The sequence below is a fragment of the Fukomys damarensis genome, unplaced genomic scaffold (assembly GCF_012274545.1).
Source record: "Fukomys damarensis isolate Sample0158 unplaced genomic scaffold, DMR_v1.0_HiC HiC_scaffold_39, whole genome shotgun sequence".
Lineage (NCBI taxonomy): Eukaryota > Metazoa > Chordata > Mammalia > Rodentia > Bathyergidae > Fukomys > Fukomys damarensis.
The window spans coordinates 86,475,191-86,488,529 of record NW_022900951.1 but is presented as its reverse complement, the minus strand read 5'-3'; the positions used below and the strand labels follow the sequence as shown (position 1 = coordinate 86,488,529).

The window sequence follows — 13,339 nt, the reverse complement described above, 5'->3', positions numbered from 1 at the left end:
GTTAATACAGTAAATGAGATGAAAAAAGTGTTTGCTGGGGGTCAGCGATAGGGTACAGGTGGGAAGGTAGTGGGTGTTACTACAAAAGAGCAACAGGAGAAATCATGGTGATGGAACTGTTCTACTATATCAAATGCTAGATGGGCAACTGTAACTATAGTTTTGCAATAGGCCACCACTGGGGGAAACTAGGAAAGGGTATATGGGACTGCTCTGCATTTTCTTTTCTAAAATTGTATCTATATTTTTGTATTTCACAAATTATACAGCAAAATTACATAAATATTCATCTCAGAATAGAGCATTTAACTTTAAAACGATGACAAGTTTGTAACACAAGGAAAACTGCATTGTAACTAAAGAACAGAAAACTACCACTGAATGCAAAAGTAAAGGAATAAATACTAATTCTGAGAACTGAAAAAAAGCAAGGGAAAATCAATAAAAATAAAAGGTGAAAAATGAGTTAAAAAAATAAAGTGAAGTAGAGAGGATAAATAAACACCAAGCATGGCTCTATGTAGTAACTGAAAATTGATAAATTACTTCTGAATCTGATTAAAATGTAGAAGAATATGACAACAAACAAGGTTAAATCCAAGAAAAGATAAATCTACAGATGTGGAGATACTCTTTAAATTATAAAATAAGGTTCATGTTATGGTTTATAACTAGATGCGTTCCCAATGCCTCATGCTCTCAAAGGTGGGGCTTTCTTATTAGTACATCTTTGTAGTATGTAATGATTATAGTTATACTGAGGGTTGTACATGTACATAACACATCTTAACTCTTTTCTGTCCCCCTGCCATGCCTTTGGATTGGGTCTTTAAATTGAGGTTTAATTTTTTGAGTTCTCTTTTATACTCTAAATATTAGTCTTTTATCTGAGGAGCAGTTGGCAAAAAGTTCTTCTCAATTTGTAGGTTGTCTCTTCATCCTGTTCTTGGTTCCCTTTACTGTATAGAGGCATTTTAATTTGATGTGATCCCATTTCTTGATTCTTTGTATTATTTCTTGTGCAGCTGTGGTTTGTTCAGAAATTCCTTGACTATACCTATGTCTTCAAGAATTTTACCTATTTTATCTTTCAGGAGATTGTTTTAATATTTAGATGCTTGGTCTATTTTTGATTTTAGTTTAGAGCATAGTGCGAGATATGGGTAGAGTTTATCCTAGCATCACTTGTTAATAGACTATCTTTCCTCCAGCCTCTTTGTCAAAGATAAGTTATCTGAGTTTGCTGGGATTTTTTCCTGCATCCTCTATTATGTTCATTGATCCACAAGTCTGTTTTTTTGCCAGTACCATGCTATTTTTATCACTGTAACTTTGTAGTATAAATTTTAGTCCAGGATTGTGATGTCTCTTGCCTTGCCCTTGTTGCCCAGCATCGCTTGTTTTTTTATGTCTCTTCTGGTTCCATATTACTTTTAGGATTATTTTCTCCAGTTCTGTGAGGAATTGTATTGGTATTCAGATTGGGGTTGGCTATCTCTGTATAAAAGTTTTGGAAATATGGCCATTTTCACTATATTGGTTCTATCTATCCAGAAACGGAATATCTTTCCATTTTCTAACATCCTGTTTGATTTCTTTTTACAAAGTGCTAGTTTTCACTGTAAAGATCTTTCACTTTCTTCGTTAATTCCTATGTATTTCATTTTCTTTGATGCTATTATAAAAAGCATTGTTTCTCTAATTTATCACTTGGAGATTGTTAAAGGTGTACAGGGATGCTACTGATTTTTGAGTGTTGACTTTCTATGCTGCTATGCTACTGAATTTGGTTATTAATTCTAGGAGTCTTTTGGTAAAATTTTTGGGGTCTTCTATGTAGAGGATTGTGTCATCAACATATAATGATAATTTAATATCTTCCCTTTCCTATCCATATCCCTTTATTTCTTGTCTAATTATTCTGGCTAATATTTCAAGAAATATATTGAACAGTAATGTAGACAGTGGGCATCCTTGTCTTGTTCCTGATTTTAAAGGGAAAGCCTTCAGCTTCTCTAGATTTAGTAGAATGTTGGCCATTGGTTTGTCATAGATAGCTCTTATCAAATTAAGATGAAGACGTCCTCTGCCTATTTTCTTCAGTGCTTTTTTTTTAAATCATAAATGGATATTGGATTTTTTTTTTTGTACTTGGGATCAAACTCATGACCTTGAGCTTGCCCACTGAGCTAAATCCCCAGCCCTGGATATGGGATTTTTTTCAAATGACTTTTCTGCATCTAGCGAGATGATCGTGTGGGTGTGGTCCTTGGTTCCATTGTGATTTCACCCCTTTCATTTCTAATTGCATGGATTTGAGTCATTTCTTTCCTGATTTTGGTAAGATTGGCTAAGGGTTTGTCTGTTTCATGTAATTGTTTAAAAAATAAAAACACCTCTTTGATTCATTCTTTGTATTATTTTTTAGTCTCAATTTCATTAATTTCTGCTCTTATCTTTATCACACTAACTTTGGTTTTGGATTATTCTTTTCTAGAAACTTGAGGTGCGCCATTAGGTTATTTATTTCCTTTCACTCTTTTTATCATGTGGAAATTCACAGCTATAAACTTCCCTCGTAGGACTGTTTTGTGTCTCACAGACTGCAGTATGTCATACTAGCATTATCATTTGATTGTAGGAACTGTCTTCTTTAATTTAAACTGTGACTAACTGATTACTCAAGAGGGTATTATTTATTTCCACGTGTTTGCATAGTTTCTGTAATGTCTTTTGCCATTGATTTCTACTTTCACTGCACTATGATCTGATAATTAGCATGGGTAATTTAGAATCTTATACATTTACTTACAGATACTTTAGGGTCTAGTATGTGACTTCTGTTTTGGAGAAAGCCCTATGTGCTGCTTAGAAGAATGCATATTCTGTTGTTGGATGGACCAGTCTAGAAACTGATTAATCATACTTCTTCAAAGGTTTGCGTCAACCATGACAGTGAAGGAAAACCTTTTAGACACCTGACCCTTTTAGAGAATGAGTGCCCAAAGTGCAACCCAAAACTCACTTGTTTTGTTTTGGTTTTTGTGATACTGGGGATTGAACTCAAGACCTTGTACTTGCCAGGCAAGCGCAGTACCACTGAGCTACATTACAGCCCCAAAACTCACTTATGAAAGTGTCAACACTGCAATTAAACCTGAATACTAAGGTTTTAGCTTAAGAAAAAACAAAAACGATCTAATGCTCAGCTGTCGGGGCAACTTGGCTCCTGTGTCAACAGAGAGGGTTCTGCATGCTTGCTGAAATACATGTGCCATAGGTTTGCCACCACACTGAACTAGGATATTCACTTGTTGATTTTTTTATCTAGTTAACTTGTCCATTTGAGACAGAGGAGTACTGAGGTCCCCTATTACAACTGTATTGGTGCTTATCTGATTTTTCATATTCATTAGTCATTATGTTATGAAGTTGGGTACAGCAGTACTTGTTGCATATATATTTACAATTGTTACCTCTTATTGAATTATACCATTAACCAATGTGTAGTGACCTTCTTTGTCTCTTCTGATCATTCTGAGCTTGAAATCTCTTTTGTCTGCAGTTAGGATAAGTATGCTTGTTTTTTCCCAGGTTCCTGTTATATGGAATGTTGTTTTCCATCCTTTTAACTTTCAGTGTATAAAATTCCTTTTGTGTTCAATGTCTTTTTCTTTTGCACACATATTTTTGGATTTTGTTTCTTGATTCATTCTGCTAATCTGTGTCTTTTGATTGGTGAATTGAGACCATTCATATTGATGCTTATTACTGACAGGTATTGATTTATTTCAATTTAGAATGAATTTATATTTCACTCTAAGCTCTCCTTGACCTTATGGCTTGTGTTGAGAAGTCTGCTATAATTCTGATGAGTTTTCCTTTATAAGTGATTTGTTTCTTTTCTCTAATAGCTTTTAAGATCGTGTTCTTGTGCTGAATTTCATATTTTGACTATATTTCTTGGTGTTGCTCTTTTCTGATCATGGCTATTTGGGGTTCTATGTGCCTCACATATCTGTACGTCTATTTTTTTCCCCACGCTTGGAAAGTTTTCTGCTGTTACTTCTGTAACAGATTTTTATGCCCTTTATGCTACCTTCTAATTTTTTATTAATTTCAATTTATTTGTCTTCTTTCAATTGTCTAGCAGCTGTTGGATTAATTTATGTTCCCTTGTTGTTTTTAAGGTATCTCTCATTAGTTGATCACCAACCATAGCCCTGTCTTCTAGATGTGACACTCTGTTTTCACATCAGTTGATTCGGCTAACTATATTTTCAATAAAAAATTTTTAATCTACTGTTTTTCTATTTGATACTTGTTTAGGAACTAAAGAAAGAGATGCAAGCCATGAATTATTTTCTATGCTGGGAATTCATGGCTTGCATCTCTTTTTTTTAGTTCCTCTAGTTTATTAGTACTTTCTCTAGACTCACTGATCATTTGTTTTTATTAGGATCATTAGCTCTTTAATTATCTCTACTTTGTATTTTGTATTTATTTTTTTAATTATCTCCACTTTGAATTCACCAAATGTCTTATTGATCTGTTTTGTTAACTCCACTGTTAATATCGTGGCTGTGTGGCTTTTGATTTTTCCCCCCAAAATACCCCATGGATTTGCTTTGGGAGAGTTGAGAAGTTTTTAGAGGCATTTTGTTCCCTCACTTTCTCATTTTCTTTTTTTTTTTTTCTTTTGTTTGCTTTCTGTGCTGAGGCTTGCAGGATGCTTATGGTGGATAGCTTTATTGCTAGTATCAAAACCTCTTTAGGTAATGCGTACTTTTCAGAGTTGTCCTTTATGCATAGCTAGCTATTAGCCCTTAGAATTTTCTAGGGTGCAACCACCTCTGTTTATTTGGTAGAAGAGCTTGCAGCCTATTTGACACAGTAGCCAGTTCTTTGGGAATGGCCTACAGTATTATTTATCACCCCTGGGCAATTTAGAAATTGGCATACAGTGAAAAGCAATTGATAGTAATAACTACTTCACCTTTGCAAAAGTAGTAAAATCAGCAATAACAGCATCAAATACCAACCAGATAATGACAAGCTATAATAACTAGCACTGTACCCTTTAACCAAAAAACAAGATCTACAGTTTAGCACATACTCTAAGACAAACCAGGGATTGATATACATTGAATAGCTACCCAATAGAGCAATTTTAACTCTATTAACAGAACAGTGTTTAACCATAGTAATATATAGTTAACTATCTACAGATGTGTAAGGATTAATGGTAATACCAGTAAGGTAAGAGGCTGCAAGAAGTGGGAGCATGTAAAAAAAAGAACCAACCAAACAAAAAAACCAATTTAATGCCCATCAACTCACAAGTGGCTAAAGAAGATGTGTTTTTTTGTGCAATGGAGCTTCAGACATTTATAGCTAAGGGGATGGACCCTGAGATTCTTAAGTGAAACAAATTTGACACATGTGTTTAAATATCATATTGCTACTCTAGTATGAGAACCTGAATGTGCAAATAAGGACTGTCATGTACAATGGATGTTGGGAAATGGGAAGAAAGTGTTCAAATGGGAAGGGGAATAGGGAGGAGGGAGGGAGGAAGTAAGGGACAAGAAAATAGAAGGAAAAAAGGAAACAAAGCTTTTGTACATAGGGAGGGGAAGGAGCTTGAGGGGGAAATGGGATCAAATAAAATAAAATTTAATAAAAAAGAAAAAACAATTTGAGGAATTAAGCAATGGAAAACGAGATGAAGGTGATAAAATTGCAACAAAGGATTCTATTAAGGTGTAAAAGAAAATTAGTTATATTAGATAACAGTAACAGAAAAAAACAACAAAGAAAGGGATAAATAATAAGGAATGGAGACTAAACTAGAAGAAAAAAAGAAAAAATAATAAGGAAACAAATTGATAGGGAGGAGACAGAGGGGGGTAAGAAGGAGGAGGAGGAGGAGGAAGAAGAGGAGGAGAGGGAAGAGGGCAAAGAGGAGGAAGAAGAGGGGGAAAAAACCTAAGCAAACACACAAAACAGTGTAATATTTTAAAGGGGAAACAATAAAATGGGTGATAAAACTCCAAACTACACACACACACACACACACACACACACACACACACACACACACACAAACACGCACACCAATGACAGGGGGGAGGAGAAGAAATAGGTCAAAGGAAGAGGAAAAAAATCCCTAGGTATTTCCAAATGAGTTTTATTCCGCCCCTGCAGAACCCGTAGGTTTCAACAAGTCACATTCCACTCTGCCTCTATATAATCTATGGGTTTATATGGTGACTTGTTTGAGGAGTTCCCCATCTGTAAACCCATTTGTGGTAACTATCCAAGCCAGGATATAGGCCCAGGGAGGGTGTGGAGTGAAGGATACTGAGTGAAGACTCAAGTGGCCCTGAGGTGCCTGGCGTAGGTTTGGCAGGTTGGGGATCCGTTCTGGAAGCCAATGGAGGATCTGGTGGTCATGAGACTAGCTCAAAATACCAGATGGAGGTTTGTGCAACCTAGGAGCACCCAGTGGAAACTCAGGTATGCCTAGAACTGATCCAAGGAGATTCTAGAGAGAGGATGCCAGGAACTAGGTGGAGACTCTCATGGGCCAGGGGTACCAGGCAGGTCAGGTGAGCCTGGAACTAATGCTGAGTGTCAGACAGACTCTGGCATGCATGGGAATGGCATAATGCACTGGGCCGAGGTTCCAGGCATTCTTGCTCACTCGGCTGAGACCCACTGTATTCCAGAACTATGGCAGGATGCCAGATGGAGACTCTGATGTGCCTAGGGAAGAGAAGAGGCACATAGTACCGAGTTGAGGCTCTGGCAAGGCTGGGATACAAAGCAGAGACTCACATGGATTTAGAGTACCCAGTGGAGACTCAGACTGCCCAGGACTAGTTCTAGATACCAGATGGAGTTGATGACAGGTCTAGGGAGGGCACAGGGCAGTGACCACTGGGTGGAGACTCAAGCGATCTTGGGGTTCCAGGCATAGTCTCAAATGGGTCCAATCAACTTTTGGTGCCAGATAGGGATCCTAGAGGGCAGGACACTCAGTGGGGATTCAGATTGGCTCAGGACTGATGCAGGGTACCAGGTGATGACTCAGGCAGGCACATGCAGCTGGGAGGACTTAGAGGTCACCACTACTTGTTTATCCTCTCATTGCCAAGAGTCAGGTGGGTAGGGAGGGAGTTTCCCTGTCCTCGGTGTGCTGGGGAGGATGATGCAGGGTTGCAGCTTGTTCAGTGTTTGGAGAGGTGACAATGGGGCAAAGGGGCTCATATACCCAGAGTCTATCCTTGGTGACTAGTCTCTGCAGTGCTCCTTGGCTGCCTCCACCTTTAAATTCTCCAGTTGGCTGTTCCCAGGATGAATGAGGGTAGGGGCCATGTGGGACAGCTTCACCTCTTTTCAACTACCAACCAGATATTTGGTTTGATCGACATGACTGTTCTTTCAAATTTATTTCTGTAACATGGTGTAAGTCCCGCACTAGCTTTCAGTTACCTGGGATTTTAATTGATCTTCCCTGAGTATCTCTGATGGGCCTGGTCCTTTAGTCAGCCATGTTGGATAAGTCAAGAGTGGCTTTGAAGAGGTGACTGGATTCTGAAGGTATGACACTGATGGATGGATAGTGGATGAGTCCACTGATGTGTTTATGCTAAATGTGATATTGGGAGGTGGAGCCTTGCTGGAGGAGGCAGCTCAATGGGGATGTGGCCTAGAATGGTGTATTTTCCTACCCAGATCCTTCGTTTGATCTCTCTGCTTCCAGTGCATGATGCAGTATAAGCAGCTTTCCTTTGCCTTAGAGCCAGATGACTATGGACTGAAACATGAGCCAAAACAAATCTGTCCGTACTTAGGTTGTGGGTATGAGGCATTTTGTCAAGCAAGGAGGAAAGTGACTAAGACAACTCAACAAAATTTATGACAACAAATTTGAAAGCTTAGAAGAAATGGAAAATTTCTTAGCTAGATACAAATTGCCAAAATAGATCCAAATGATTTTAATAGATTGCTTACCATACAAGACACTGAAAAAGTGATTATACGTTAACCCAGGGAAAAAGGCACCAAAACGTGATGAGGCCTTTTCAAAATCTTTTTATAGATTAGTTTTCATCTCACCTTTAAAGGACACATGATTTTAAGAGTAATTGTGGTATCATAGGCCAGAGAAAAAGAAGGAATATTCATTCAGTAATACTTTTACATGAAAATAATACAAAAATATGAAATGATTCCAATCTCATTCATGAATACTGAAACATTATGCTAAATAAAATACTGATAAGCAATCCAGTGATCCAGGAATATATCAAAATAATAACATACTATAACGAATAGGTTTATTGCAGTAACGTAAGAGTAGTTATTTTACTACTGTATCAAAAACTTAAATAAGAGCCTGGTGCAGTTTCCTATAACTGTAATTCCTGCTACTTGGGAGGCTAAGGCAAGAAGACCACAAGTTCTAGGCAAACTTGGGAAATTTACACAGGCTTTGTCTCAAAATAAAATTTTAAAAGAGCTGTGGAAGTAGCTCCCTGGTAGAGCAACTGAGGTATAAGGCCCTGGGTTCAATGCCCAACTGCAAAAAAAAAAAAAAAAAAAAAAAAAAAAAAAAAAAAAAAAAAAAAAAAAAGAGAAGAAGAAGAAGAAGAAGAAGAAGAAGAAGAAGAAGACGACAACGACGACGATGACGATGACGACGAAGAAGCAGAAGAAGAAAGAAGGAAAGAACAGAAAGTTTAAATGAAGTCTAGGGGTGCCAGCTGGGGTGGTACATGACTATAATCCCAGCATGTGGGAGGCCAAGGTAGAAGGATTGTAAGTTTGAGGCCAAACTGGGCAACACAGTGAGTTCAAGGCCATCCTTGAACTACATAGTGAGATTCTGTCTCAAAAAATAAAGACAAAAATAACCCCAAAAAACAAAAAATGAGGGTCTACAGGTATAGCCCAATGGTAGAATGCTTGCCTAACATGCACGAGGACCTTGGTTCCATCTCCAGCAGCACAAAAATAACAACAAAAATAAACGAAAAACAAAACCTACATGGATTAAGAGATGTTGAAAAAACACTTTATAAAAAACAGCAACTACTACTGTCTTTTCAAAATATCTTCAGTGAATGTGTAAACTATTTAAACATAACAGACTATTTAACAAACATCAATAGGAATGATGGAGGAGTACAGAAATCTAAAATCAGTTTTAGGCTGAGTACAATTTTTTATTTAGCTCTGTCTTTGGGTTTCTAGCAAATGCAACAAGAAAATGAAATACTTCATATAACTACTGGAAAATGTAACAACACAATATTTGTTATGCCAAATATACAATGACATCACAGCAATATTAACAGTGGAGGGAAGGAGCTTTTAAAAACTCTAAAGAGAATAGCATCTAAAAAGGATAACTGGTTACAATCAAAAAACAAATGGGCAGACTACCACAGCTAGTGACAAATAAGCCAGGGGTGGGGGGTGGTTAGATACCCTAGAGCTGGTAATCAGATGTGATCATCTCCAGCAAACAGCTAAGCTTTGCTCACAAGCCACATATTCTAGCCTCAAAGGACATAGATTCTGTAGGGCCTCTGTTAAAACAGTGCACTCTTTTAGCCTGAAACAAATTAAACCTGAACTTCCTGTTCAGTGAGTGACTTAAATTCAATATAGTCTCATATTCATATGAGTATCCAAGATCAAGGCCTTATACCTGTCGTCTGCCTTATAAAGTAAAGGTTTACTGCATAAATAAACTGTGCATTCAAAAGAGAGTATCTGTCTGTCTCATCTGACCTATTCACTTTCCTTTAGTCTATTATAAGGTGTTTATAATAGAAAAGATAAAATTAAAATAAAATTTACCAAAATTAACAAAATAATTTGGTAGGATAGCTAAACATAAATTAAATATTTTAAAAATCTGTAACCATTTCTAGTCTAGCGAAAAGTACTTAGGAATGAAGAGAGGAAATATTCCACTCATAACAGAAAAAAGCTGTTAAGTTTTAAGCAATAAAGTATCAAGAAAGATTTAGAGTAGATAAGAAGAAAAGGACAGATCTAAATCAAAGACATAAAATAAGATGTGGACAAATGGAAATAATTGCCATTTTGTAGAAAGAAGAACTAGATAATAAAAATATAAAATATAAATTTAATGTAATTCTAACTGGAATCTCAATAGAGTTGGGGAATTAGTGAGTAAAAGTGATGTTAAAATGTGTATGCAGGAAAAAGTACCAAAAGAATAGTCCCCCCAAATTTTAAGCTAATGTACTCAAATAAATATAGTCTTCATAAAGATACAAATATATGAAACAGAAAAATCAATAAATAGAGCCTAACATACAGAACATTGAATAGTTGACAAAGATGCTCGTTCACTTCATAGATAATTAACATATTATTTAAAACTAGTTATCCATCTTTGAAATAACAATCTTAAGCAGGACAGGAAATCCAGAAGTTAAACAAGAGAGTCATATTAAATATTAAAAATGTAAAAAAAATAAGTATATGGGTATATCATCAACAAAGTCAATGCATACACATTTGGGAAAGATATCTTAACAATAACAACTGATAAAAAGACAATATCTAAAGTATAAAAGAAGTCTTATAAATTAAGAAAAATAGCCTATAGGAAAATTAGCAGATGATATGAATAGACAACTCAAAGAAAAGTAAATTTAATCAGACAAAAACAAATAAAACATAATACTAAAATTCACTAGACTAGTAGCCAAGGACCAATATGCCATACATTGTCAAATTGTAAAAGAATCATAACACCTTTTGCTTATAAGAATATGAAGAAAAAAATAATCTAATATAGTACATAGAAAAGCAAAAACTAAAGTATAATGATCTATGTTTCAAAATATGGCACATTTATCTATATAGATATGCACATATTCATATATATATATGTATATATATATATATATATATATCTACAATTTAAAATCACCAGTACATAAGGGCATATGCACAATGCCCTTAAAACTAAACTCTGGAAAGAAAGTGAACATTCATTGACAGAGGAATGACTAGATTAATTATTGTGTATACATGAAATATTTTGTAGCCTAATGAAAGAATAAGACCCATACTAATAGAATTGATAAGTTTGTATGATACAGTGTTGAGTTAAAAAACCAAAGCGGGGTTGGGGAATTAGGTCAGCCATGCTACCACCTGCCTCACAAGCACAAGGACCAGAGTTTGATCCCTGGTACCAAAAACAAAAACAAAAAAACCCCAAAGTGTATTAAGGTATATGTAAGATTCTATTTTTGTAAAAACAACAACCACAAAACATACTCAAACTCACAGGAGTGTGTGTGTGTGTGCACGCACGTGTGTGCGTGCATACGCACACACCTATGAAAATGGAGAATATAGAAAAAATGTAGAAAGATATATAGTTTTGGTAATATGAAGGGATGGCATGAAATGGTAGCACTAGAAATGAAATCAAAAAAGAAAAAAGGAGGGGGACAATAAAACTAAGCACCATAAAAAATAAATTTAGCAAGCATTCTTCATTATTCATATATGAACATAAATATATAATGATATTAAATTAAATTTTGAAAAGATACAGTAAAGAAGCCAGTATACAATATGGCCTCTGCTTATTAAAAAAGAGAAGAAATAATCAAAATTATCTCTTGGGGGTAAGATTAGGGTTATGTCTATTTTCTTCTTTATATATCACTGTATTTTCTATAATGAGAATTGTTATTTCATCATAATAAAATAGAAACAATAAATGTTACATTTAAAACATTATCCTGAACAATTGAGCTCATTTTGGAAAATCAAGGGAAGGAAACAGGATTATATACTCCTTTCCTTCAGGATATATCTAAGTAAGAAATATATAAAATCAGGATCCATTAGCCCTCACCCAGTAGAAAGTTATCCAAAGCAACAAACTAAGTGGCTATCTCAAGGAGGCTATTTGATGCAGCAAATGGGATATTTTTCCCCCTACCTAACACTTTTATGACTTAAGTAAATCAGACAGCCATTTACAACACTCTCAATTATCCAAGGATCTGCTAAGCTCTTTACCTCCTGTTCTCTCCCATTGGCTTTAGGGCATTTCACTGCTCAGCAATAGCTACAAAATGAGGGACAGAGGAGGGAAAAAACAAATGAAATTAATTCAATTTGGTGTTTCATTAGCAACTGGAATAAAAGGTTTGATAAATTTGATGGTCACAACTCATATTAAAATAAGAGTTCCAGGACTCTTGATAATTTCATTTAAGTAAACTTCCTTCAGAGAAACATGATTTGTTTGCAATATACTTCAATGGATTAGATGCTTGCTATTTTTAAGAAAGTCAAGACTTGTATTAGGTGATATTTCTCATCTCACTTTACTTTTTACTTTAGAAAAAAACCATAAAAACATAAGAACAATGCCCTTCAATGTGAAGAATCACATCCTTAATGGACCAGTAGGATCACAATGCAAAGGTGCTTGGGAGGAAGGAAATGTAATGGCTCCCAGCATGCTCTCTAGAGCAACTTTAGGAGGATAGCAACCTTCCAAGAGAACATGCCTTGTCCATATGTCCACAAAAACTGGCCAAAAAGTCATTTATCAGGGCTTGACAAAGTCCACATTTCCATGTACAGTATTTCTCTGTTTCAGTGTACCCTCATAGTCTTTTATCCCTTGGTAAATCCCAGAGACAAAGTGATACAAGCCCAAGGCATTCAGAGCACATCATCCTCTGTTATCAAACAGATAGAATAGTCTGAATAGCAATAGCAATAGAGCAAAAAACAATTTTCTCTTACTTGAAGACCACAATAGCTCCTGGACATGGAGGACAGGCCAAGAGGAAGATCTGCAATTGAAGGATTAAGAATGGTTAGCAGCAAAAATGCTCACTGCAGACAGAGTGACTTTAATAACATTCAAACAATAATCCCCCCAAACTCTAACATCAAAATTTAAAAGGTAAAATTGTTAAGTTCTATGTATCAGTTAAAAAATAAAGAGGCAAGCAGGTGGCTTTCTAAACTACACGTTCGTACTACATGTTCACATTTGCAATACATGTATGTGTGAGGGATGGGGAGGGAGAGTGTGACAGGAAGAGACAAGATTCAATTTTTCAATGCTTCAAATTCAATATGACATGAGTACTCAATCGTAGAAGCTTTTAACCCAGGGCAGGTAAAAATAGATCCTGAGCCTGGAACATGCACACATATGCCATCTGATTTGCCTCCCATGGGGGTGAGTGGGTTTATCAATACCCACCACCAAATTTAGAACATAAAAATACAGGCCATGAAGTTATTT

The 13,339-nt window shown here is 35.9% G+C and overlaps 1 protein-coding gene across 1 annotated transcript in view; it reads right to left on the bottom strand.

Annotated features, from left to right (window-relative positions):
* The window catches only part of Tmem164 (transmembrane protein 164), a 187,005-nt gene that overhangs the window by 101,956 nt on the left and 71,710 nt on the right, over window positions 1-13,339 (bottom strand). The window contains exon 3 of the mRNA XM_010603069.2: window positions 12,829-12,878. Within this exon, the coding sequence (XP_010601371.1) occupies window positions 12,829-12,878 (50 nt within the window). The remainder of the gene's footprint in view (window positions 1-12,828; window positions 12,879-13,339) is intronic.